We start from the raw sequence: 23701 nt of genomic DNA on the forward strand, positions 1-23701 counted from the left end.
GCCACATGTATCCGACCCGTACGTCATTGATACGCTACAAACGTCATATGTCTGCATTGAAGTAGGCGGGAACGAGAAGATAAACTGATGAAATCTGTATTAGTGAAGCCACTCACATCAATATCCCACCACTCCTGGCTGCGACTCCGCACCCACACGTTTCTCTGTACCGACGTTGCTAACACTGCTCCACAAAACGCCATGGCCAAAAACCTTGCTCTCCTCCTTCTTTTTAATTTTCTTCTTAAAACGAGAAGATTGTAATTGTGCTGGCTCCGTTGGGAAAATAACTTTAATATTGCAAAAAGAGCTCCACTGTTGACTACACTGTTGTTGACATCCATGTTTAACGTTAGCTACTTTCGCAAACAACGAGTGACGTCGTTGAGCGTTGAGTACTCTTCTGCGCATGCGGGTCACTTCTGGGTCATTTCACGTTCACACAGGAGATCACAAAAGGTCGCATTTAATTGGAAATGTGAACGGCCTTGCAAAGAAATTTAATTTTTTCTAAAAATCGGAATTGAGCATTAAGCCTTGCAGTGTGAACGTAGACTTAGTAGACAAAAACAAGCACCATTTTGATGGAAACTGGGATATTTGACAGCAAATCTGAAGGTGCTCTGTGTAACATATCGCCCGTTCTCCCGTCAGTGCTCATCTGTCTCTAGAGCACAACATTAGCCTTTATAGCACTTAACGCTGAGGGATCAGCAGCGCTGCAGTTATAAATCATTTAAGCCAATGAAGTCTGAAGTGTTCTGCCATTAAGAGCCTCGCCATCTTATATGGTCCTGTAAAGTTTTCATAGCTTAATCACCACAACTGACCTCTCACCCTTCTTATGCCAGATTCATCTGAAAGGAACCACAGCCAACCTGAAGCGTGGACAGATTTAGTTGTTTAACATTTAAAATAATTTCCGTTCTCGACAGATGCTTACTTACTCAAATAATTTGCAGTATGGTACACAGATCACGTTAATGGCAAGTAACTGGCACAGATCACATCACAGGTGCTTCTCTAAAATACTACACAAGTATGGGAAGATCCAGTATGTGAATGTGGATAAAGAGAAGGAGAGAGAGACGGACGAACGGTAAAAAACAGCTCTTGCAGAGTGACTGCTGTAAATGAAGATTCCTGCTGAGCTGAAGCTTTGATAGCTAGCAAAATTACAGCATTCAGGATCAAACACAGCATGCTAGGTCCACTCTCATATGCTGGCAAGCCTGGAACAAAGTCTGGCCTGAAATAGCATGCCAAAAAAAAGACACCCAGTTACAAATAAACAGAGCTTACAGGTTGAGTCTGCTGGCTTACACTCACGCCAGCACTCCAGTGTGTCTCCCTGTTGTGGGCCACTGCTTATACTTCATTATTCATGCTTGACCAAGTGGAGAAATCCTAATTTAATATGTAATCAGGGATAACCTGAGAGACTGAGATGACCGCTCAACATAATTTGAGTAAACAGTGGTGGCCAAAAGTTTGAAACCACAAGGGAATATGCTTCTATTTTGCTAATTCTTCTAATTTTAATATAACCTTTAGCCACTTTAGTTTGGGGACCAATTCTCACAATTCACTAAGTATTAACTATGACTTTTGCCTTAATAAACTCCTAATTTGCTACTTATTAATAGTTAGTAAGGTAGTTGTTCATTTTAGGTGTGGGTAGATGTTGATCCAGGAATGTCTTGGCAAAATCATGGCGGCTGTTTATTTTAACCCAACTGAACATGTTCAATCAGCGTTTGTTGGGTCTTGGAATGACTGAGCAGTGTGATATGATTTTCCAACAAATGACGACAAACTCTGACGTAATCTGACCTGGCCATAAAGGGGTGCTATGAAGATGCTGAGCATGCTTAGCAAATTTCTGAACAAACCAAAACTGATTAGGGACTACTGTACCTGAGCAATATTTTTACAGTTTTGTAAATTTTCCCACTGCAGTTCTCTACATAAATTCAAGACATTTGAATAACATTTAATTTGCAAAAACATTCCTTTATGTTTCATCACGTAACACACCATTCTTGTTTTACATCTGTCCAAATATAAAACCTTTGTTTATTTCAAGGTTTAAATTAGATTTTAAATCCTAGATATTCCAAATGGTATCACACTTCCAGCCTGTCCACTGTATCTCACATTCAACAGATGAAAAAGCAAATGCACAACACACTATTTATGAAAATGTACAAAAATGCTACCAAAATTATAATGAATAAAAATCAGTATCACCGCCGTGACACAGAGTGCTCCTAAGGTGCAAAGTCGTGATTTGAATATCAACACACAAATACAAATTTTACATGTAAATGTATTCAGCAGTGGTCTCAAGCTCCACGGGAAATTCTGTCTGCTGTGCTCTTGGGTTTTCAGGACTTTTCTCACTCACCTAGTTCCCACATCTCTTTCCTCTCCTGAACTGGTATATCATTCAGGTTCAAAGGCCTTACCCTAAAACGCAGCCGTGCTGCTCTACTGTAGTGGCTTATGAAGATTTTTTCATCTGCTACCTTCTCTGTACTACAAACTAGGGATGTGCACGGATAGTCGAACATTCGAATATTCGTTCTGCTCTAGTTATTCGATAATTAAAATGATATTCGAATTTCCCAAAAAAAAGAAAAAAAAAAGTTCACAATAAAACCTAATTTGGTCACTTTCTGTGATTCTCCACGGCATATTTGAAGGTGTATGCAAGCAAAAAATAATTAATGAATGATTAAGGGGCCATTCACATATTGCGCCTAATAAGGAGTGGAAAAGGCTATGCGCGCCGCTTTCTCCTTCTTTCCAAAGCGCTCGGGCAGAAGCGCTCCTGAGGCGACGTGTTCTCTCCATGAAGACGCGGAAATTTCAGCAAAGGATAAATGGATTTGCAGCACAAAAAAAAATCGCTTTCAGTAGCTCTGCTACTAAATTTATTTCAAAATGGCAATCCATATACAGCTATGATCAGCTGTTCCTTCATCTTGGCTGAGCTTTCAACGTTGTTACAAGAAAGGATGAAGCTGAATGTTAAGTTCTTGTCACATGACCCGCGGTTTGCTTGCGGCATTCTGAAAAGTTGAGATGTTTTTAACACGATGCTGTGCGGACGCGCCTGGAAATAACGGGACCGCGTCGCATCGCGTGCGCATCGCGACCGCGTCGCTTCCATTATGAGCGCGCATAGGCTACATTGGAAATAACGAACTTGAGCATGCAAAAGACGCGATATGTGAACGCCCCCCTAAGAGCTGCGGCCTTCTACAGTACTTCAAATATGCCGTGGAGAATCACAGAAAGTGATCCAAGAACATTGTTGGAGCATCTCTCAAGCAACGAATAAACACCGCTAACTTGGAGAATGCAGTGAAAACTCCTCTTCTCGCGTCTGCCCTAGACCCTCGGCACAAACATCTCAGGTTTCTCGATGAAAACATGAGAGAAGTAAGAAAAACAAAAAACTTTTTTAAACATTATCGGATCATTTACCTTGATGCGAGTGGTGCGGATGCAGCCGCCGTCACCAACGATGAAGAAGATGCAATGCCCACTCGTCGGAAAAGGCAGAGCCAGTTCTCCAGCGATGATTACAGAGAGTCCAGCCGAGACGAGTGGGAACAGTTCTTGCTGGAGCCTAACGTTATTCCACCAGATGAGGATCCCATTCAGTGGTGAAACGAAAACACGAAGCGCTTCACAAAACGTATTCGCTTAGCACACCGTTATTTGTGAGTCCCGCCAACGTCTGTGCCGTCAGAGCTCGTTTTCTCCGCGGCTGGCCTTATTGTTAACAGACTAAGGAGCCGACTTTCCTCCGATAATGTTTACATGCCCGTATTTCTTAACAAGAACATTTGAAACAATAGAAAAAAAGCAAAAAAGATTTGCTGACAGTTTAAAAGTTAAGTGTAAGCTACATTCTGTACAATAGCCTAATTGCTGCAGGCTGCTTTACGTTTTTTCTTTGTTCACTTTTTTTTTTTTGCTTTTAATCTGTACTTTTGTTTGTTTGCACGCATTGTTAAAGGTTTTCAGCTACAAAACACGATGTGTAATGTTCAAGCTTATTGTAAGCTTGTTCAAAATGACAAAAACAAATGTTGCTGAAAAATAACGTCTGACTCATTAAACTTAATTTAAATAAACGAATATTCGAATATTCGTTTTTTTGTGAGCTCAAATATTCGAATGTGATATTTGTGGAAAACGCCCATCCCTACTACAAACACACCATTCATATTTATAAGAAATTAGAGGAAAACCTCTTTTGCGCTCACTTTTTTCTGTCCTACAAGTATATATTTTTCTCCAGTGACTGACTTGAATTACAATGCAATTTGCCAGCTGAAACCCAAGGTCCCTGAGAAAACATATACACTACTGTCAAAAACAATTATTGTTTGCCTAAAAGGTTCCTGTACTTGACTTACAAGAAGCAAAATCACTTAGACTGTTTACATTTGATTTTTTACAAGAACTGTCACTCCATGTACAGTAGTATAAAATAACTTGTGTGAGAAGGCAAAGTGACAACAGGCCATGAACGTACATTTATCAAATGCCACACTCCAGACCCTCACAGCAGATTTGTCGTTTCATTCTAGGCCAGATGGGTAACTCCATCATTGCATTACATAAGTGAAAGAGCATCTTAAACACGTGATAATAAATTGAGTACATGTACATCTTGTACTTTCTTCTGTCTTCAAGCCGAACTGTCAGTCTCAAAACAGCTGTGTACAGAAATACGAATGATCTCAATGATGTAGTCCTCCCACATATTACACCAGTGCAAACAAACCCGTACACACAAGCAGAATGCACACACACTGAGGGAAATATATATGTCCTAAATTTGTATGCATACAGAGGTAAAATTAATTTTACTAGAAAATGGGTGAATCTCATAGAACATGTCAAAAACATATCTGTCATATTCTGCATTAAAATTAAAGAAGTATGTTGTACATTGTTTCCAAAAAAACAAACAATCAACAAAATGTATAAATAAAAACGCAATAGGAAAAAGTTATTCAGATCCAGTAAGAATAACTTTATTGATTTATTAATTTTCGTGTATTTTATATAAAATACTGTATTATTGTAATTGTAATTGTCATATTGTAATGTCAAACCAGAGTATTTAAAAAAAATCTAAATGCTATAAGGTATTGATAATTTTAATAATATATTTATAATCTTAAAATAAACATTCTGATTTTAGGGTTGGATATTTTGATTCATCCAGGGTTCTTGCCAAATTGTGCAAAACTTTTGCAGCAGGTTTAATTTTTATTCCATACTTTAACATATTCGTCACAGAGACCCGATAAGCCTGGTTACACTCAAATATGAAATCAAAAACATCCTGAACAATCAGAGGCTTCTTGTCAGACTCCTTCCTGTTTTGTACTCTCTCTCTCTGTCACACACACACACACACACACACACACACACACACACACACACGCACGCACACACGCACACACACACACACACACACACACACACACACACACCACTATAAACACAATGACCCCTCCTCCCTTTAGACCATTAGAGACAGACAAACCATTTTTTTAAATACAATAACTAGAGCACAATGACTTTTCTCATATACAGAGGACAGAGAGCATCTGACCCCCCATTTCATCATCCCAAAGCAGCTAACAACCGCAGCGCTAACCAAACCCTGACCTACTGCAAAGACAAATAACAGCTCCTGAAAAACAAATAAAATGTCAGCATTATAAATATTCATCAAGATGTATTGTAGCTAAAGTAAACGTTTAAACTTTCATCACACAAGACCTCATCTATGACCTAAGCAGTCATTTATAAGATGTGACTATGAATATTTATGCTTGTTGCTCACTTTGGAAGGTGAGTTGCCACTGACTATGAATTATGAAGACATTAAGGAGTGATGCTTAGACAGTTGAGTACGCACAGTAAACTTGTTTCAAGCTGCATTATTCATTACCTGTGTGATAGTAATATATTCCTCTGACTGCTGCTTTAGAAGAAAATCAGCTCCTGCACTAGACTGTTTAGAATTGGCGACTCAGCTTGTGACGACATTATATGTCAGCTATAAATCCATTGAAATACATTCCAGCATAAACCTATGGAATTAAGATAGGATGAACTGGTAATTGAGGTAAATATTTCACTTCATCCAGCTCTCTTTTTGTTCTCTGTGTTTGAAAGTTTGCCTTTACTCTCTGACGGAGCGAGAAACTGTTCCAAACAATAAAGCCTGCATCATGGCGACAATTAATCAATATAAATTCTCTGTTAATCCACGTTATTTAATTCTACCCTTAGTAATTTACTTAGTCTGTCTATGTGACTTCTTGTTTGCCAGCGGAAGAACAAATGCTTGTAGGAAAGTTTGACTTCAGAACAGTGGGATTACTGAGTATGTTGTGTCAATAATCATTTATGCATTTATTCATTAGAGCTGAACATTGTAGTCATGGCTTAACACTGGTCATATGGTTGTCGTGTTCATCTGCTGTGATTAGGGATCATCTTTAGAGCGTGTCACCGACCACTCCGGTCATTACAGTAATGATATGAATGATTACTTGGTAATATGATCTGGGCTTTAGTATGTTGAACTGATGATAGAAAAGGTCATCAGAGCCAATTCCAACACTCACCTCTTTCTCACCGCAGATATTACTGATGATAGAGTTAGATGCCGGACTGGCAGAGGGGCCCAGGACCGCCACAACCCCCTTGGACATGATCTGGCACACTGTCAATAATTAAGGAAAAAACAACTGTCATTTATTACAGACAGGGAGCAGAAGGAAAGCAAGATGTAACCCTGCCAAGAGTGCTGCTGTCTTATTTTAATTCAAGGATCAGTGCTGGGTAGATTACTTACAAAATGTATTCCGAAACTGATTCCAAATTACATGACAATTACATATTATTATAACTTGCTTAATCGCATTGATCAACCTTGTACCATATTGATATAAAAATAGAAATACATAAAGTGAATTAAACATTAGGTCAAGGTTTCCTAAACTGGGGTTCGTAAACAAATTGCAGGGGGTTTGCGTCATGTGACCATTAATCAATGTCAGAGAACCTTGACCATGCAAATGTGTTCCTTAATTATTATTGTTTTTATTAAATCTTAAAATCTCAGGGAGTTATTCAGGTAAATATATAAGGTAAAAGAGACTCAGCTGAAATAAATAAATAAATAAAAAACAAGTATTATTATTATTCTAACAACAACAACAACAGATTAATGATTATAACAGCAACAGAATAAAAATCATTAATTAATAACTGCAATAACAATTATTAATTATAAAATAATCACCATTGTAATATAAGCAACTGTTATTATTAGTATTATTATTAAGAATAACTAATAAAATGAATAAAAATTATTAAAATAATAATAACAATTAAGAATAATTATGACAATAAATAATAGTCATCACCATAATATTAACAACTTTAATAGTAAGTACATAATTTGGGGACTCATCTACTATAATACAGTGCTGTATTTAAAATATTTACATGTTGCTTGCAAACAGATGTATTCCATTAGAACAAATGCCTACTTTGTAAGTGAGTGACATCACATTCAGCCAAGTATGGTGACCCATACTCAGAATTCGTGCTCTGCATTTAACCCATCCGAAGTGCTCACACACAGAGCAGTGAACACACACACACACACACACTGTGAACACACACCCGGAGCAGTGGGCAGCCATTTATGCTGCGGTGTCCGGGGAGCAGTTGGGAGTTCGATGCCTTGCTCAAGGGCACCTAAGTCGTGGTACTGAGGGTGGAGAGAGCACTGTACATGCACTCCCCCCACCCACAATTCCTGCCAGCCCGAGACTTGAACTCAAAACCCTTCGATTGCGAGTCCAACTCTCTAACCATTAGGCCACGACTTCCCCTTCAATAGAGAAATATGATTTTTGGGTCCAGATGGTGTAGTTACTGAATCTACCAACAGAGGCTAATGGTCCATGCTTATCAGCCAAAATTTGATATCTTGGTGTCCACTCAATCTGTTCTAAAAATTCGTGCAAAACCCAAATAATTCAATTTTATTCAAGATCAGGTTTTAAAGAACTCACTACAATCACAATCTAGCCTATCAGAAGCTTGGCACTGTAATTAATCTTTTTCAGTCTCTCACACAAAATTACATTTTATTATTAGCTGACCTTTGAGTGAAGTGTGTCCTGAAATCATATTTGTGATTAGGAGCAGACGGAGGAGTGCAAGGAAGATTTGTTTCTCACCCTCTAGCACACAAGCGAGGCATCGGTCTGAAGTGGTTAGAGAGTCTGACTTGTAACCTGAAGGTCATTGATTCAAGGCTCAGTAATGGCATTGTTGGTGGGGGGATTGAATGACCAGCACTCTCTTCCACCCTCAATACCACAATTGAAGTGTATTTGAGCAAGGCACTGAATCCCCAACTGCTTCCCTGGCACCACAGCAAAAAAACTAACAAAATGAAAATAAATAAAAAATGGATGCCCACTGCTCTGGGTGTGTGTGTTCACTACTGTGAACACAAAATCTGAGTATGGGACACCATACTTGGCCTCACATCAAGTCACTTTTTTTGTCGCTCTCTTTTGTAATTATGATTTTGTTGGCCACATACTGGTGCTCTGAGCACTTAAGCACGACATGCTGTGAATAAAGGAAAGAGAAATGCTGTGATTAAAAAGCACCAATAGATGCAGAGTTTTATTTTTTAACTCATAATCTCATAGTGAAAATGTAAATGGAGACACCAGTGGCAGCCTCTGTTACTTGTGTTCCCATAACACACTGCAAGCACATCACTGCGCTGCCCTGAATGGTGATGAGCTGCATTTTTAGGATCACTACACACTGCTACAGTTAATACACAAGTGTTCATTTCGCAGGTCAACTGCTCTCAGTTGGAAATCAAGTGTAGTCTACAGGAGGTGGACTTTTTTTTCACATTTTATAAAGATATTAAAGTAGTTTTAAATTTTTTTCTTGTTGTTAAAATTTAAAATAGTTTTTTAATATTATTGGATGTCACTGTTCCCATTAGTCGTTGCTCAAGTTAAGATTACGCACAATGACGAAAGCACGTTAGGGCTAGCCCTCCCGGAACTGAGATTGCATTGCAGTGCCTGCAGTTCGAAAAAATTGAATTGAAGTCTATGAGAGCTCTCGGGGCGATTCTCAGTTTCACAGAAATTGCCCAAAAAGGGGCGGTACTACACAAAACGTGACTTGACGCTGATTGGACAATTTAGAGGCAGCACAAACAGTCTTTTTGTCTTTTATTAGTGGTGGGCATAGATTCATTTTTTTAATCTAGAAAAATCTCACTGTAATCTTGGAATTAATCTAGATTAATTACACAAGATTAATCTAGATTAAAATGGCTCATTTGAACTCTGCCAAAGAACTAGTTAATTATAGACCAATCTCGAATCTCCCTTTTCTGTCCAAGATACTAGAAAAGGTGGTATCCACACAATTATATACCTTCTTAGAGAAAAATGGTATATGTGAGGATTTCCAGTCAGGATTTAGACCGTATCATAGTACTGAGACTGCTCTCCTTAGAGTTACAAATGATCTGCTCTTATCATCTGATCGTGGGTGTATCTCTCTATTAGTTTTATTGGATCTTAGTGCTGCATTTGACACAATTGACCACAACATTCTTTTGCATAGACTTGAACACTTTGTTGGCATCAGTGGAAGTGCATTAGCATGGTTTAAATCGTACTTATATGACCGCCATCAGTTCGTAGCAGTGAATGAAGATGTATGCTATCAATCACAAGTGCAGTATGGAGTACCTCAAGGCTCAGTACTAGGGCCGCTACTCTTCACGCTTTATATGTTACCCTTGGGAGATATCATCAGGAAACATGGTGTTAGCTTTCACTGTTATGCTGATGATACTCAGCTCTATATTTCTTCGCAGCCCGGCGAAACACACCAATTTGAAAAACTAATGGATTGCATAGTCGATATAAAAAACTGGATGACGAGTAATTTCTTACTGCTAAATTCTGAAAAAACAGAGGTGTTAATTATAGGAGCTAAAAACTCTGCTTGTAATAACCTAGAACACTGTCTAAGACTTGATGGTTGCTCTGTCAATTCTTAGTCATCAGTTAGGAACCTAGGTGTGCTATTTGATCGCAATCTTTCCTTAGAAAGCCACGTTTCTAGCATTTGTAAAACTGCATTTTTCCATCTCAAAAATATATCTAAATTACGGCCTATGCTCTCAATGTCAAATGCAGAAATGTTAATCCATGCATTTATGACCTCAAGGTTAGATTATTGTAATGCTTTATTGGGTGGTTGTTCTGCACGCTTAGTAAACAAACTACAGCTAGTCCAAAATGCAGCAGCAAGAGTTCTTACTAGAACCAGGAAGTATGACCATATTAGCCCGGTCCTGTCAACACTGCACTGGCTCCCTATCAAGCATCGCATAGATTTTAAGATATTGCTTATTACTTATAAAGCCCTGAATGGTTTAGCACCTCAGTATTTGAATGAGCTCCTTTTACATTATAATCCTTTACGTCCGCTACCTTCTCAAAACTCAGGCAATTTGATAATACCTAGAATATCAAAATCAACTGCAGGCGGCAGATCCTTTTCCTATTTGGTGCCCAAACTCTGGAATAACCTACCTAACATTGTTCGGGAGGCAGACACACTCTTGCAGTTTAAATCTAGATTAAAGACCCATCTCTTTAACCTGGCATACACATAACATACTAATATGCTTTTATTATCCAAATCCGTTAAAGGATTTTTAGGCTGCATTAATTAGGTAAACCGGAACCGGAAACACTTCCCATAACACCCTATGTACTTGCTACATCATTAGAAGAATGGCATCTACGCTAATATTTGTCTGTTTCTCTCTTGTTCCGAGGTCACCGTGGCCACCAGATCCAGTTTGTATCCAGATCAGAGGGTCACTGCAGTCACCCGGATCCAGTACGTATCCAGACCAGATGCTGGATCAGCACCTAGAAAGGACCTCTACATCCCTGAAAGACAGTAGAGACCAGGACAACTAGAGCCCCAGATACAGATCCCCTGTAAAGACCTTGTCTCAGAGGAGCACCAGGACAAGACCACAGGAAACATATGATTCTTCTGCACAATCTGACTTTGCTGCAGCCTGGAATTGAACTACTGGTTTCGTCTGGTCAGAGGAGAACTGGCCCCCCAACTGAGCCTGGTTTCTCCCAAGGTTTTTTTCTCCATTCTGTCACCGATGGAGTTTCGGTTCCTTGCCGCTGTCGCCTCTGGCTTGCTTAGTTGGGGACACTTCATCTACAGCGATATCGTTGACTTGATTGCAAATAAATGCACAGACACTATTTAACTGAACAGAGATGACATAACTGAATCCAATGATGAACTGCCTTTAACTATCATTTTTGCATTATTGACACTGTTTTCCTAATGAATGTTGTTCAGTTGCTTTGACGCAATGTATTTTGTTTAAAGCGCTATATAAATAAAGGTGACTTTGACTTTGACATTCAGAATATGTATGCTACCCAAATAAAATAATGACTAATAGTAAGTCTTTTAGAACTGGTTTCTCAAGACAGGTGATGCATTAGACCAGGGGATAATCTCCTGTCTCCAAAATGCATCACAAACTGCTTGAGAAAGCTGTAAATGAATTCCACATTACACAAGGTGCAAACAGCGTCTCAGCTGCGTGGCATGTCCGTTTTTAATTCGGCTCCCATGTTAACAGGTTAGAGGTTGTAGAACTGACGCCTATTTTTCTCGCGACACGCAAGCGTGTTGGAAGCGTTTCCAGGCAATATAGAATAGGAAAATATGTTTATATGTCATTTTGTACACAAATACATATTAATTAATGACATTTTGATGTTTGAAAGTCTATAGGTTGAAAAATTCAGATATAAATGTAATAAAAAAAAAATAATAATTATCGATTTTCAAATATTGCACCTGTCAAACATATTTTGACAATATTGTTGACGGTATCCTTTATCAGTAGGCTTTATATTTATGGTTAACATGAAGTATAGATATTGTTGTCGTGAAGACAAGATCCTGGTCTTTTGGCGGCCTCCCTCTATGTCACCTACAGCAGCAGCAGCGTGCTAGCGCCGCGTCAGGCACGATTCTGGTGTGTAAAGACACAGAAAATGCGACGCAGCCGCCACGCAACTGACACGCAGCAGAAACGCACACTCAAGCCACACAGCCAGTGTGTTACCGGCCTTAGGCATACATCCGCGCTAAAATATCAAGGTGAAAGTCATCATAGCTCACGTAGTATAGACCCAGCTCTCAACCCAACTTTGAGAATAGATTAACGGCGATATTTTTTTTATCGCCCGATAAGAGTCTCCCGTTAACGCAGCACGTTAACGCCGATAACCGTCCACCACTAATATATATTTATTTTGAATAAATGCAGTTCTTTTTAACCTTTTATTCATCAAATATATTAGACAGCAGAACTGTTTCCAACACTCATAATAAATCAGAATATTAGAATGATTTCTAAATGATCATGTGATAGACTGGATGTTACATGTGACACTGAAGGCTGGAGTAATGATGCTGATATTCAGCTTTGCATCACAGGAATACATTTTTTTTTAAGTATATTCAAATAGAAAACTATTATTTTAAGTTGTAATAATATTTCACAATATTACTGTTTTTTCTGTATTTTTGATCAAATAAATGCAGGCTTGATGAGCAGAAGAAACTTCTTTTAAAAACAGTAAAAATAGTAATGTTTCCAAATTTTGGTCTGTACTGTATATATATATGAAATAACCCTTTGTTGTCTTTTCTTTGTCTGAATGACTTGTTTTTTAATTAAACCCTATGTAGTTATCACTCTTTGAACATTTACACCAACAACAAATTAAAACAAAATTTACAATCTGAATAACCTATAAATCCAAAGTTCCTTTAATGAACTCAAAATAATTCACACTTTGATCAATCCATATCCAGGTGACATTCAGCAGCTGAACTCAGCTAAACTCTCACAGACATCACAGGAAGGAAAAAAAAAAATAACCTGGCCAAGGAACTCATTCACATGTACATCTGTCAAACAGGAAAATCCCAGAGCATATTTGTTCCAAAATGTCAACACACTCTGCTTCTCTCTGAACCCTTAACATTATTTCTCTCTGGTTTTGGATTATTGAATCTCCCGGGGCAGCGAGAAGCTTCCGCTCGCGTCAGATGTTCACAGAGAAAAAGATCTCAAACTCTGTTCTGCGCTCTCTAGAAGTGCCACGATGGCGGACGTCAAGTGACGTCATTCAACCGCAATCTCATTGGTGAATTTACCAAGTGAGAGATTACGCTATTGGTCACATTTATAACTTTGACATTTTTTTATATTTTCACATTATTAATTAATCTGTTCACAGTAATGTTTACGTTTTCAGTGTTTTTAATGCATATAATCTGTTATTTAATTTGATGTTATTTCTGTGTCTGCTTCTATCTTCTAGGAAGCTGGGTTACACTGAGCTTCACTGGTAATCAAACTCTATGCAGACCACATGCAAACACACACGATGTGGGAAGATGCAGGCTTTGGCGATTTCAGATAGGAGTATGGTAGGGCAGGTAGCGGCACTGTGACATTTCTCCCTACCTTGGAGTCTCACTGATCTATTTCTGAATTAGATCAAACAGGGTTATGCGACTAACCGTGGAGTGAAAGAAAGCTGTTTATATTTATCAGGAGGGGTATTTTAATGGCGCTGCCTCATAAGCCCAGAGAAACCAGGAGAGGCTTTTCATCCTTAGTTGCCATGTGTCTCAATAGCTCTGATTGTTTAAATTAAAGCTCGTCTTCTCCTGATTTTAGTGCCGCCTACTTTCATTGACAACAATGAACCTCAGTCATGTTTAATATCCCTCTTTGAGTGAGCAATTCTATTTTGTTCTCTCCAATGCTGTTTGATTCAGGATTTGTAAGGGAAGCATTATTAAATCTAGAGCCTCAGAGTAAGAAAAACACAAAGATTGACTGGCAGCTATTAAAGCAAAAGTTGCATTATTCGTTTGAAACCCACTGACTGCCGGTTTTCAATTTAAAAGGCAGAGTGAAGTTCAAAAGTCTGAGCCCATAATGAAAATCTGGGATTCAAACCTGGAAGTAAACAGATAGATTTATGCTACTGCAATTGCAAAATGTAAAACAAAATTCTTGCTAACTTTTCCCCTTTAAATTATGCTCATAATTAAAATAAATAAGTAAATAAATGATTTTGCAAAATTTAAAACAAAATATAACAACATAAAATTAATAAATAATATTTCAGATACTGCACATTTCGAGGACACCAATCAAATAAGTAAAATTGTAAAATAAGCACATTAATAAATACATCTGAAATTCAGATTGATATAGTTCCAAATTAACATTTATTCTTATTGGAGTTTGTGTTAAAATGTCTGTAATGTAATTTGTATTGTATGGCGTATCAGCTGACCTTTAAGAGTGACTTTGCTGTAACCAAAGATACAAATATTAAATGTAAATATGAAATGTATTTACAATAAATTCCTGCATACCTTCTGACTACAAATAAATCAGAATAGCAGAATAGAAGGCAAACTTTATTCTGTGATGAGTGAAACCCTGTTAATATAATCAAAATCACATAATGGTCCATTTCTTTATTGAAGAATATATCATCTGCTACCAGCCAAGAATATATGGAGAGATGAAACTGACAGACACTTTAATTATGTATCTATATACTGTAAGTCTATTTATATGCGTCTCACTGTACTTTATTTAAAAACTTGGAAAATATTGAAAACAAGAAATGGATATTTCGTTTATAAGATGTAAAAAAAAAAAAAAAAGAAAAACAAAGAATAGAAAAATACAGCAGGGATGTGCTCACACTTAAATTGATTACAAAGTTTTGCTATTTAAATAAGTATTCAGTGCATGTTTTGCAGAAAGAATGCCCACGTGAGGACACAATTAACTCATAATTTGCCTCTACCTGTGAATCATTATAATGCCTACAGCCGCTGTATAAAAGCTTAACAGTTAAGGTACCATTATTCAGGTGGGGAAGCTAAAGAACCGCTGTGAAAATTAAAACTAAAGAGTTCTGCAAAAATGTTCAAACTAAACTAAAACAAATATATGGAGTAGGAAGAGGCATCATCATAGTTCCTAGCATACAGTATATTATGCACCTTCATCTAATTGGTTAGAGATAGCTCACTATTTACTCATGCCATCATTTACTCACACTCATGCTGTTTCAAATCTGTTTGACTTCCTTTCATTAACGAAGCACAAAAGAAGATATTCTGAATAAGGTTGGGGTCCAAACAACTTTGGATTCCATTGACTCCTATTGTATGGACAAAAAGCTATTTTCATTATATTAATAATGACACAATTTCCATTTTTTGAGTGAATTATCCCTTCCTTAAACCTAAGTAAATGTGTGACATGACATGTGGCATCCCATACTAGGAATCTGTGCTCTGCATTTAAACATAATCCTACTTTCCTACTGTAAACATAACGTCTCAGGTTAGGAATGTAACCATGGTTCCCTGAGAGGGAACGAGACACTGCAACCTCTGAGAGGACACTATGGGGAACACCTCGTCGTGACCCGTGTCTGAAGCATACTTTGAAAAATGCCAACGTGTTGGCCGGCGACAGCCTCTGACGTCACTACCAGCGCGACTATAAATACGCGCCCGTTGGACCCGTCACTTATCTTCTTCGTGAAGCTTGCGTCCAAAGCATGGCAGGGAGCTAGAGGACGTAGTGTCTCGTTCCCTCTCAGGGAACCATGGTTACATTCGTAACCTGAGACGTTCCCTGTCAAGGGAACTTCGAACTGCATCCTCTGAGGGGACACTATGGGGAACAGTATACCCACGCCGCCATGCTGAGGGGAGTGCAGACCAGAATCATGGCAAACACTAAGTACCAACTCTACCACTTCACTGGGAGTCGCCCCTGGGACGGTTCGACGGCTGTCTATGACATTATCCCTTATGGCCAAAGGCCTAAGCTACATACCCAACTTACCTGTAGGGCCCTGGCCCGGGGTAGAGCTGAAGGCTTGGTATCACAAAAGATTTCTTTAAAGGGATATGGCTAAGAACCTGGCACTTTCTTCTACCAAGTATTTGCCTGTCACACAGGGGCTACTGCTAGCTTTCGCAAAAACTTGCCGAAAGAGCTGTCCCAACAGTACTATAGTAGCGGCGCCCTGTTCTAGATAGGTATCAGAGGATACCTGGGTGGAGTGGTGCCCAAGATGAACAGGGCTTTAACCGACTCAAGAAAGGGCACGAAGCAGCCGCGCGAAGCCCTTACCATATAGGATTTTAGAAAGAACGCAGAGTACTAGTGGGCGAACTTACCACAGTGTGGATTTCAGAAAGTGTGCAAAGACTTCACGTGCACACTTACCATAACATGGATTTACAAAAACTGTTCTAAGGAGGGGCTCTCGTGGAACTCTGATAGAGCAGCTCGTAGATGGAATGGCCCGGGAGCAGAGCAATTGGAGGACGGAACGTACAGATGAAGCCTCGGCCATGCCTGTACCATGGCGTCCAGCCCCCAAAGGAGCTGGATGAGTCAGAGGAAGCCAGAGGGGATAGTGCGATGCTCTCTCGAGCTCCGAGCAGCATGCTCATAGGTGACCCTTTCAGAAAAGGGGAGCGCTGCTAAACTACAGCGAGAATTGCCCACACAGCCCCCCATGTTGAGGGGTGATGCTTGAGGTGTATAACAAATACACACCGGTTGGATGAAGCCCAGGGAACACCGGGGTTAATCATCTCAAGAAAGGGAACGAAGTGGAGCGCGTAACCCTTACCGTACAGGATTTCAGAAAGTGCGCAGAATCTTGCGTGCACACTAACCACTTTACGTGGATTTCAGAAAGTGCGCAGAGTCTTGCGTGCACACTTACCACTTACGTGGATTTCAGACAGTGCGCAAAGCGTTAACGTGCACACTGACCACCATGTGGTTTTGAGAAAGTACACAGGCTTAGCGTGTATACTGAAAGTTTACCTGACAACCACAGTATGTGGGAGCTCACATTCAGAGAGACCTGTGAAGCCTGCTACCTGATAACCACAGTATGTGGGAGTTCTCCTACAGAGAGGCCTAGAGAGGCCTACTACCTGTTACCAGATAACCACCTCAAGTGGAAACTGAAAGTAATATGGAACTCGACTCCAGGGAGGCCTGGTGAGGCCTACTACCTGACAACCACAAACCGTGGGAGCTCGCTTTTTAGTGGAAACGCACAGTATGTGGGAGCTAAATCTCCAGGGAGGCCTAGTGAGGCCTACTACCTGGCAACCACAATATGTGGGAGCTCGCCTTCAGAGAGACCTGGTGAAGCCTACTATCTGAAAACCACAATATGCTATTTAGTGGAAACGCACAGTATGTGGGAGCTAAATCTCCAGGGAGGCCTGGTGAGGCCTACTACCTGGCAACCACAGTATGTGGGAGCTCGCCTTCAGAGAGACCTGGTGAAGCCTACTATCTGAAAACCACAATATGCTATTTAGTGGAAACGCACAGTATGTGGGAGCTAAATCTCCAGGGAGGCCTGGTGAAGCCTACTACCTGTCAACCACAGTATGTGGGAGCTCACCTTCAGAGAGACCTGATGAAGCCTACTACCTGATAACCACAATATGTGGGAGTCCACCCAAGCCCCTCATATTGAGGGGAAGCGATGCTTGAGGTGTATAACAAATACACACCGGTTGAATGAAGCCCATGGAACCCAGGGCTAATCTTCTTAAGAAAGGGAATGAAGCAGAGCGCGTAACCCCTACCGTACAGGATTTTAGAAAGTGCGCAAAGTCTTGCGTGCACACTTACCACTTACGTGGATTTCAGACAGTGTGCAAAGTGTTCACGTGCACACTGACCACCATGTGGTTTTGAGAAAGTACACTGACTTAGCGTGTGTACAGAAAGGTTCCCAAGCATCGCAGAGGCGCTGGATCGCACGGGAGAGGTGAGCTCCAACCCTCAAGTGAGGGGAGCATCACCTGAGGCAGTACATACAGAGGACTCCATAACTACCACCTCCCCGGATGCGCCAAGCGGCCAGGCGGCCCCTCAGGGTGACCTGGCCGGACATCCATGGAATTCCCTGCAGTGCTGTGCCAATTCTGATGATCAGCCAGGCTCCTCGGGAGGGGGTGTGGGATGGACAACCGCAGAGCGCTTGCTTCCCACGCGCGGGTCTTACTCCGCGGTGGGTGTCGCGCCCCGGGGGGGCGGAACCCATGCGGCGCGGCTGCCTACCGAAAGCCTGTGATCTTGGCCACCTAGCTATTTCCAGAGCACTGTAAAGGAAACTCACAGAGTTTGTTAGTAGACATATAACCACCAGCAACACAACATCCATAAGCAGGTAAAGCAAGGGTTACGTACTCACCCACCCTCCTGTACTGGAGTCCCGCTTGCGGGGCGCCCCCCTTCTGGTCCGGACCGTCAGTAAGGCGGTTACTATGAACATAAAACCAATCAAAACATCATAGGTCCAGGAAAGGAGACTGTTATGTAAGAGACTTTCCACCTAACCTCGATCAGGTGGAGAGCTGGTGGCTACAGGCGAATAAGGCAGGGGAGGATAAAAACAGAAGTTAAAACAGAGGTTAAAAACATCCGGAGCTACTAGGTTTTCCTATCGCTCTGATCCGGGCGAGGACGCTGCCTCGTCTGAATCACATCCCTCAGACCCTGCTTACCTCTCCGTGACCCGCGGTTCCTCTTGCCCCTGCCCTTAGGCGGGGGAGGAGCGCGAGCCGCGACACTAGCCTTCTGCGCCCGTCTACGATCCTCAGATCGAGATGGGCCAGGACCCCTTTGTTGTTCGGGCTCGGACCTGGACCTTCGTGGAATGAAGGATTTAAAAGCAGCTGAGCGCGCCCTTGCCTCCCTGAACTTTTCGACCACCATCTCGACGGAGGTACCGAAAAGCTCAGAAGGCGAGACTGGAGCATCGAGAAGAAACCCCCTTTCTTCCCTCCCAATGTCTGCCAGGTTCACCCACAGATGTCTCTCTGCTTGGTAGCCCGGAGAGAGAGGTCTGTGGTGCGGCGCAGCTCGGCTACCTGGTCAGGTGAAAGGCCCTCACCTGTGTCCAGGTCCTTCAGCAGGTCAGCCTGGTAAGCCTGAAGCACCACCATCGTGTGCAACGAAGCCACAGCCTGACCTGCTGCCGCTTATGACTTGCCATTTAAGCGAGATGTATCCTGGAGGGGCTTAGGTGGCAAAGAGGGAGATTTAAGAGAGGACGTTTCACCCACAGAGAGATAGCTAGCCAGCGTCTCTTCTACAGGGGGGATCCTCTCATAGCTGTTTTCGTGCATGCCCTCGATATTAGCATAGCTCATATGCTGAAACCGATGGATGTGAGAGGAAAACGGCCTCTTCCATTCCTTTTCGACTTCTGCATGCAAGTCAGACAAGAATGGAAGGCTCACCTGGGCTGGAGGACTATGGTCAGACAAATAACGCTCATCGAGGCGACCTCGTGACGTTACCTTTCTGGCACGCTTCCATGGCAAGTCTAATTTTGCCGTGGCGCGATTCCATAACCTCTAACAGCTCCTCATACGCAGGGCAGGAGGATTGAGAAGGCTCAGCCTCAGCTTCTTCGCCACTCTCAGACATCTCCTGCTCTTTCTGGGTAGAACCCAGCAGAGCACTAACTTCAGTGTCAGAATGGGTTAATGACAACGCATCTTCCTCCCGAAGTTCACTCTCGTTTGCCGCCGGAGAGCGTGCTCTTCACCCAAACAAGAGACGCAAAGAGTGTGTGTGTCATCGGGTGTCAGATAACGCTGACACGGATGCACACACCGTCTAAACGCCTTGCTAGTGGAAGCCATGATGATAATAATAATAGATCGCTCTTACCGTTTTGGTCGTTTCTCAGATGCACGCTTCAAACAAAACAGTCAATGAAGACGAAGAAGATAAGTGTCGGGTCCTACGGGCAGGTATTTATAGTCGCGCTGGTAGTGACGTCAGAGGCTGTCGCCGGCCAACACGTTGGCGTTTTTCAAAGTATGCTTCAGACACGGGTCACGACGAGGTGTTCCCCATAGTGTTCCCTCAGAGGACGCAGTTCGAAGTTCCCTTGACAGGGAATCCTAGTTTATCTGGTTCCATGTTTTCCACTATTGGGTAATAATTAATTACAGGTCACTAGGCAGTGAGATTTCCCACTGTACACTTGTAAAACCTGGGTTGATATATTCTTATTTGCATATTTATGAGATTAAAAGCATTGATTAGACAAACACAGCATGCAACTTGTTTTATAACAGCTTGTCCATCTGTACAAACCTGAGGGTGCTTCATTTTAAACTGATTTGTCAGAAGTACTATTTAATATTAGTTACCATTTATATTAATTATTATATTAAAATATATTAAAAAGAAGTATTATAAATTTAACATATGCATATAATTAGTAAAATATTACACATTTCTTAATGTAATCAATTATTAGCACTGATTCGACAAATACAGCATGCAAATTGTTTTATACCTGCATGTCCATCTGTGGAAATGTGAGTGCATGATTTTAAATGTATAAAAACTGCTATATACCGTAGTGCTTAATTGAATATACAGTATTATGTAATATAAATAAATATTGCATATAAAAATTTACTAAATAAAATATAAAAAACATTATAATTGTTTTTAGGTATATTGTAGAAAAATTATACTATTTGTAAAATTACATCCACCTCAGAAATGATCAAATATGTGAATACTCACTAGTTTCCCCTGTCTCGTATTCACTGTCTCGGAGCAGCTCAAAAATGTCCACCTCTAGTTTGCCTGTGGTGGAGCGGTTGCTGGAACGGTTGATGCTGTCTTTCGCCAGAGTGATGGCCAATCGCTCCCCGCGGCTACACTCCATCGGGTCATCAAGAATGGCAGCTGAGACACAGTTCAAGGGGACAGAGAGAGAACGAAAAAGTGAGATGAAATATTTTGAACAACACAACTTTGACAAAAGAGATACAACAGAAATCATTAAACACAATGAAGAATAACGGAAATGTAGGATTTGGGTCGCCTTTGTGTGCATATTGAAGTGCATTCGCTTACATTAGACAAGATTAATGCTGTTGTTTTGTTACTAGACTGATACAAACGCTCCATGTAGGTTTTTTGTTATGAATGATACTGTCACAATGTTGTCCAGTAAATAAACTAAAAAAAAATAATAATAATAAAATCCTTGCAGTATGTTAACAGTTTCTAGCTCCTTAGTGCTATTAGTGTACATACTGCATGTCCACTTTTGTGAACCCGTATAATATTCAATCCACTTTGAATATGTCTATTCCATGGTGAGTTGACACAAGGCTTAGTAGCAATATATGCAGCAACCAGTTTCTAGTACTCAGGGATATAAAAATCTGCGTAAAGCAAATAACATTTACATTTTTATCACTGTTATATTTGACGAATATTTGAATATTTCAATAGCAAAAGTCCTGCTTTTTAAGCAAAATTGCAGAAGGAAAGCTTAATCCAAGCCCCTGACATCACATCAACAGAACTATAGGCCTAGGTGAGCGTCTGACACTTTTGATAAATGTCAGCCTATTTTCAAACTATCCTTGTTGTGATATTTCTGTTGTCATGCTGGCATATTGAAATGTTTTGTTTTTCCACCAATCTTCAAGCCAACACATAATTAGTTCTCCAGTGACCCTGAATTTGTTCCATGACTCGCATGCATTGCCCTGAAAGTGCTTTATTTACACTGTAGTGCTGAAATTGTGCACGATTAGAATTTTTATTTTTGAGCCAGTTGTCAAACCTTGACAGAACAGTATGTTAGAAGAATTCATGTTCATAAACATTGCACTGGAAATAAGCACAACCCTTGGACCAATCTTGCATGGACTGTACAATCTTCATTAAAAAAAATACATTATGCATAAAATAGAACTGAATTGATTCAGAAAGCTTTAATCGTTTAATTCATACTAGACTGAATAAGCCATGAGAGTTCTCCTATTAAAAAAAGGGCAATATAAATAACAATACACTTAAGACTGCCATAAATATTGAGATGTTTGTTTAGAGATGGTAAATGGAGATCTGCGGTATGTTGTAAATGAGATTAAATGTATTTTCGCTTGTGGCAAAGCTGTTAAGGCAGTAAAGCCACACATTATTAACTTTTTTTCAAATGTGCTTTTGGGTAAAAAGCAATTAAGTTACTATATACAGGAGTCCAATTTGAGCTAATGTGCTCTGTGAGGAAAAAAAATACATTTTTGCCTTTCCAACAGATTCATAAGGGATATATATATTCCTATATATACATTCATTACAGAAGATTTCCTATCAGTAATACCTGTCAAAGCAAATGTTCGCAGTAAATGCATTGCTAAAGCATACATTTATTCACATTAAAACAGTTATCCTCAACAGAAAAAGAAAAAGATTACAAGAAAAGATTTTAATTCTGTACTGGCCGCCGATACCAAAAGACTGTTCCCGCATCACGAATGGAGAAAGCTGAAACTGGGCAATTTCAAATGGAAACACTGGCCCCTCGCTGAGCCCTGAGGTTCTGTTCTTGTCCCCAGTCTGCAGTCACAAATGTAGATGTCAGAGCAAGAAACTGGAATTGCCAGCTCTAAATTAAATCCTAGCGCAGGGTAAAATTATCAGAAGGGGAGATCGCAGGACAATGACATTGTGGTACGAGACTGAGCAATGTGGAGCTCCACTGCAGCTGAGGTTCTATTCAATCTTCCAGTCTTGGCTCGACTGCTGACCCTTTTAGGGGAATTGATGGTGAGTAGCAGTGCGTGCCGGAGCATGAAACATGTTGTGTAATGTGCATGGATACCAAGGCCGACAGTTATGGTATGAGCAGAAATGCATGAACAGCAATGCGTGTTTGCACTGCTATGTTTTAAATCAATTTCAATTTATTTACTGGCATTTTGGAATTGGAGTAATGAAGGACAGGAAATTATTGATCAAAGATTGGGGAATCGGATATGTTTGGCGGCCAGACTTTAACCCATTTTTCCCCATATGAGCAACTCCTAAACAATGGGATCTTTTTGGAGTTTTTGCATTTGACTCATAGGGAAATAAAGACAGTCAGAAAAAAATAAAATAAAAATGGGGGAATCAGATATGTTGCATGCCAGACGCAAACACATTTTTTCCCATATGAATGCAACAACCCCCTAAATGGTGGAAGATTTTGGGCTGTCTGGTCTTGTAATGGTAAATGCTAGACAAGTAATGGTGATGTTAAAGATTGGACAATTGGATGAGTCACAGATTTGAACCTGTTTTGCCATAAAGCACCAAAGATCCTGAAACACTGAAACTTTTGACCTTTTTTTAATAGATGAAATGAAGTAACACAGGAAATCGCAATGTTTAAGATTTGACAATTTGATATGACGCCAATCAGATTCACACCTGCATCCCCATAAAAGCACCCCAGCTCTTTAAAGATGAAAACTTTTGCCGGTTTCAAATGTACATAGCAGATTTTAAATAAAACATTCACATCTCCCAGTCATTGACTTCTTCTAAAATTATGTAATTTAC

The 23701-nt window shown here is 40.3% G+C and overlaps 1 protein-coding gene across 1 annotated transcript in view; it reads right to left on the reverse strand.

Annotated features, from left to right (window-relative positions):
- The window catches only part of LOC132122760 (glutamate receptor ionotropic, kainate 4-like), a 351304-nt gene that overhangs the window by 129299 nt on the left and 198304 nt on the right, over window positions 1–23701 (reverse strand). The window contains exons 4-5 of the mRNA XM_059533136.1: window positions 20879–21043; window positions 6669–6766 (exon numbers count right to left, since the gene is read on the reverse strand). Of these exons, the coding sequence (XP_059389119.1) occupies window positions 6669–6766; window positions 20879–21043 (263 nt within the window). The remainder of the gene's footprint in view (window positions 1–6668; window positions 6767–20878; window positions 21044–23701) is intronic.

The sequence above is a fragment of the Carassius carassius genome, chromosome 41 (assembly GCF_963082965.1).
Source record: "Carassius carassius chromosome 41, fCarCar2.1, whole genome shotgun sequence".
NCBI lineage: Eukaryota > Metazoa > Chordata > Actinopteri > Cypriniformes > Cyprinidae > Carassius > Carassius carassius.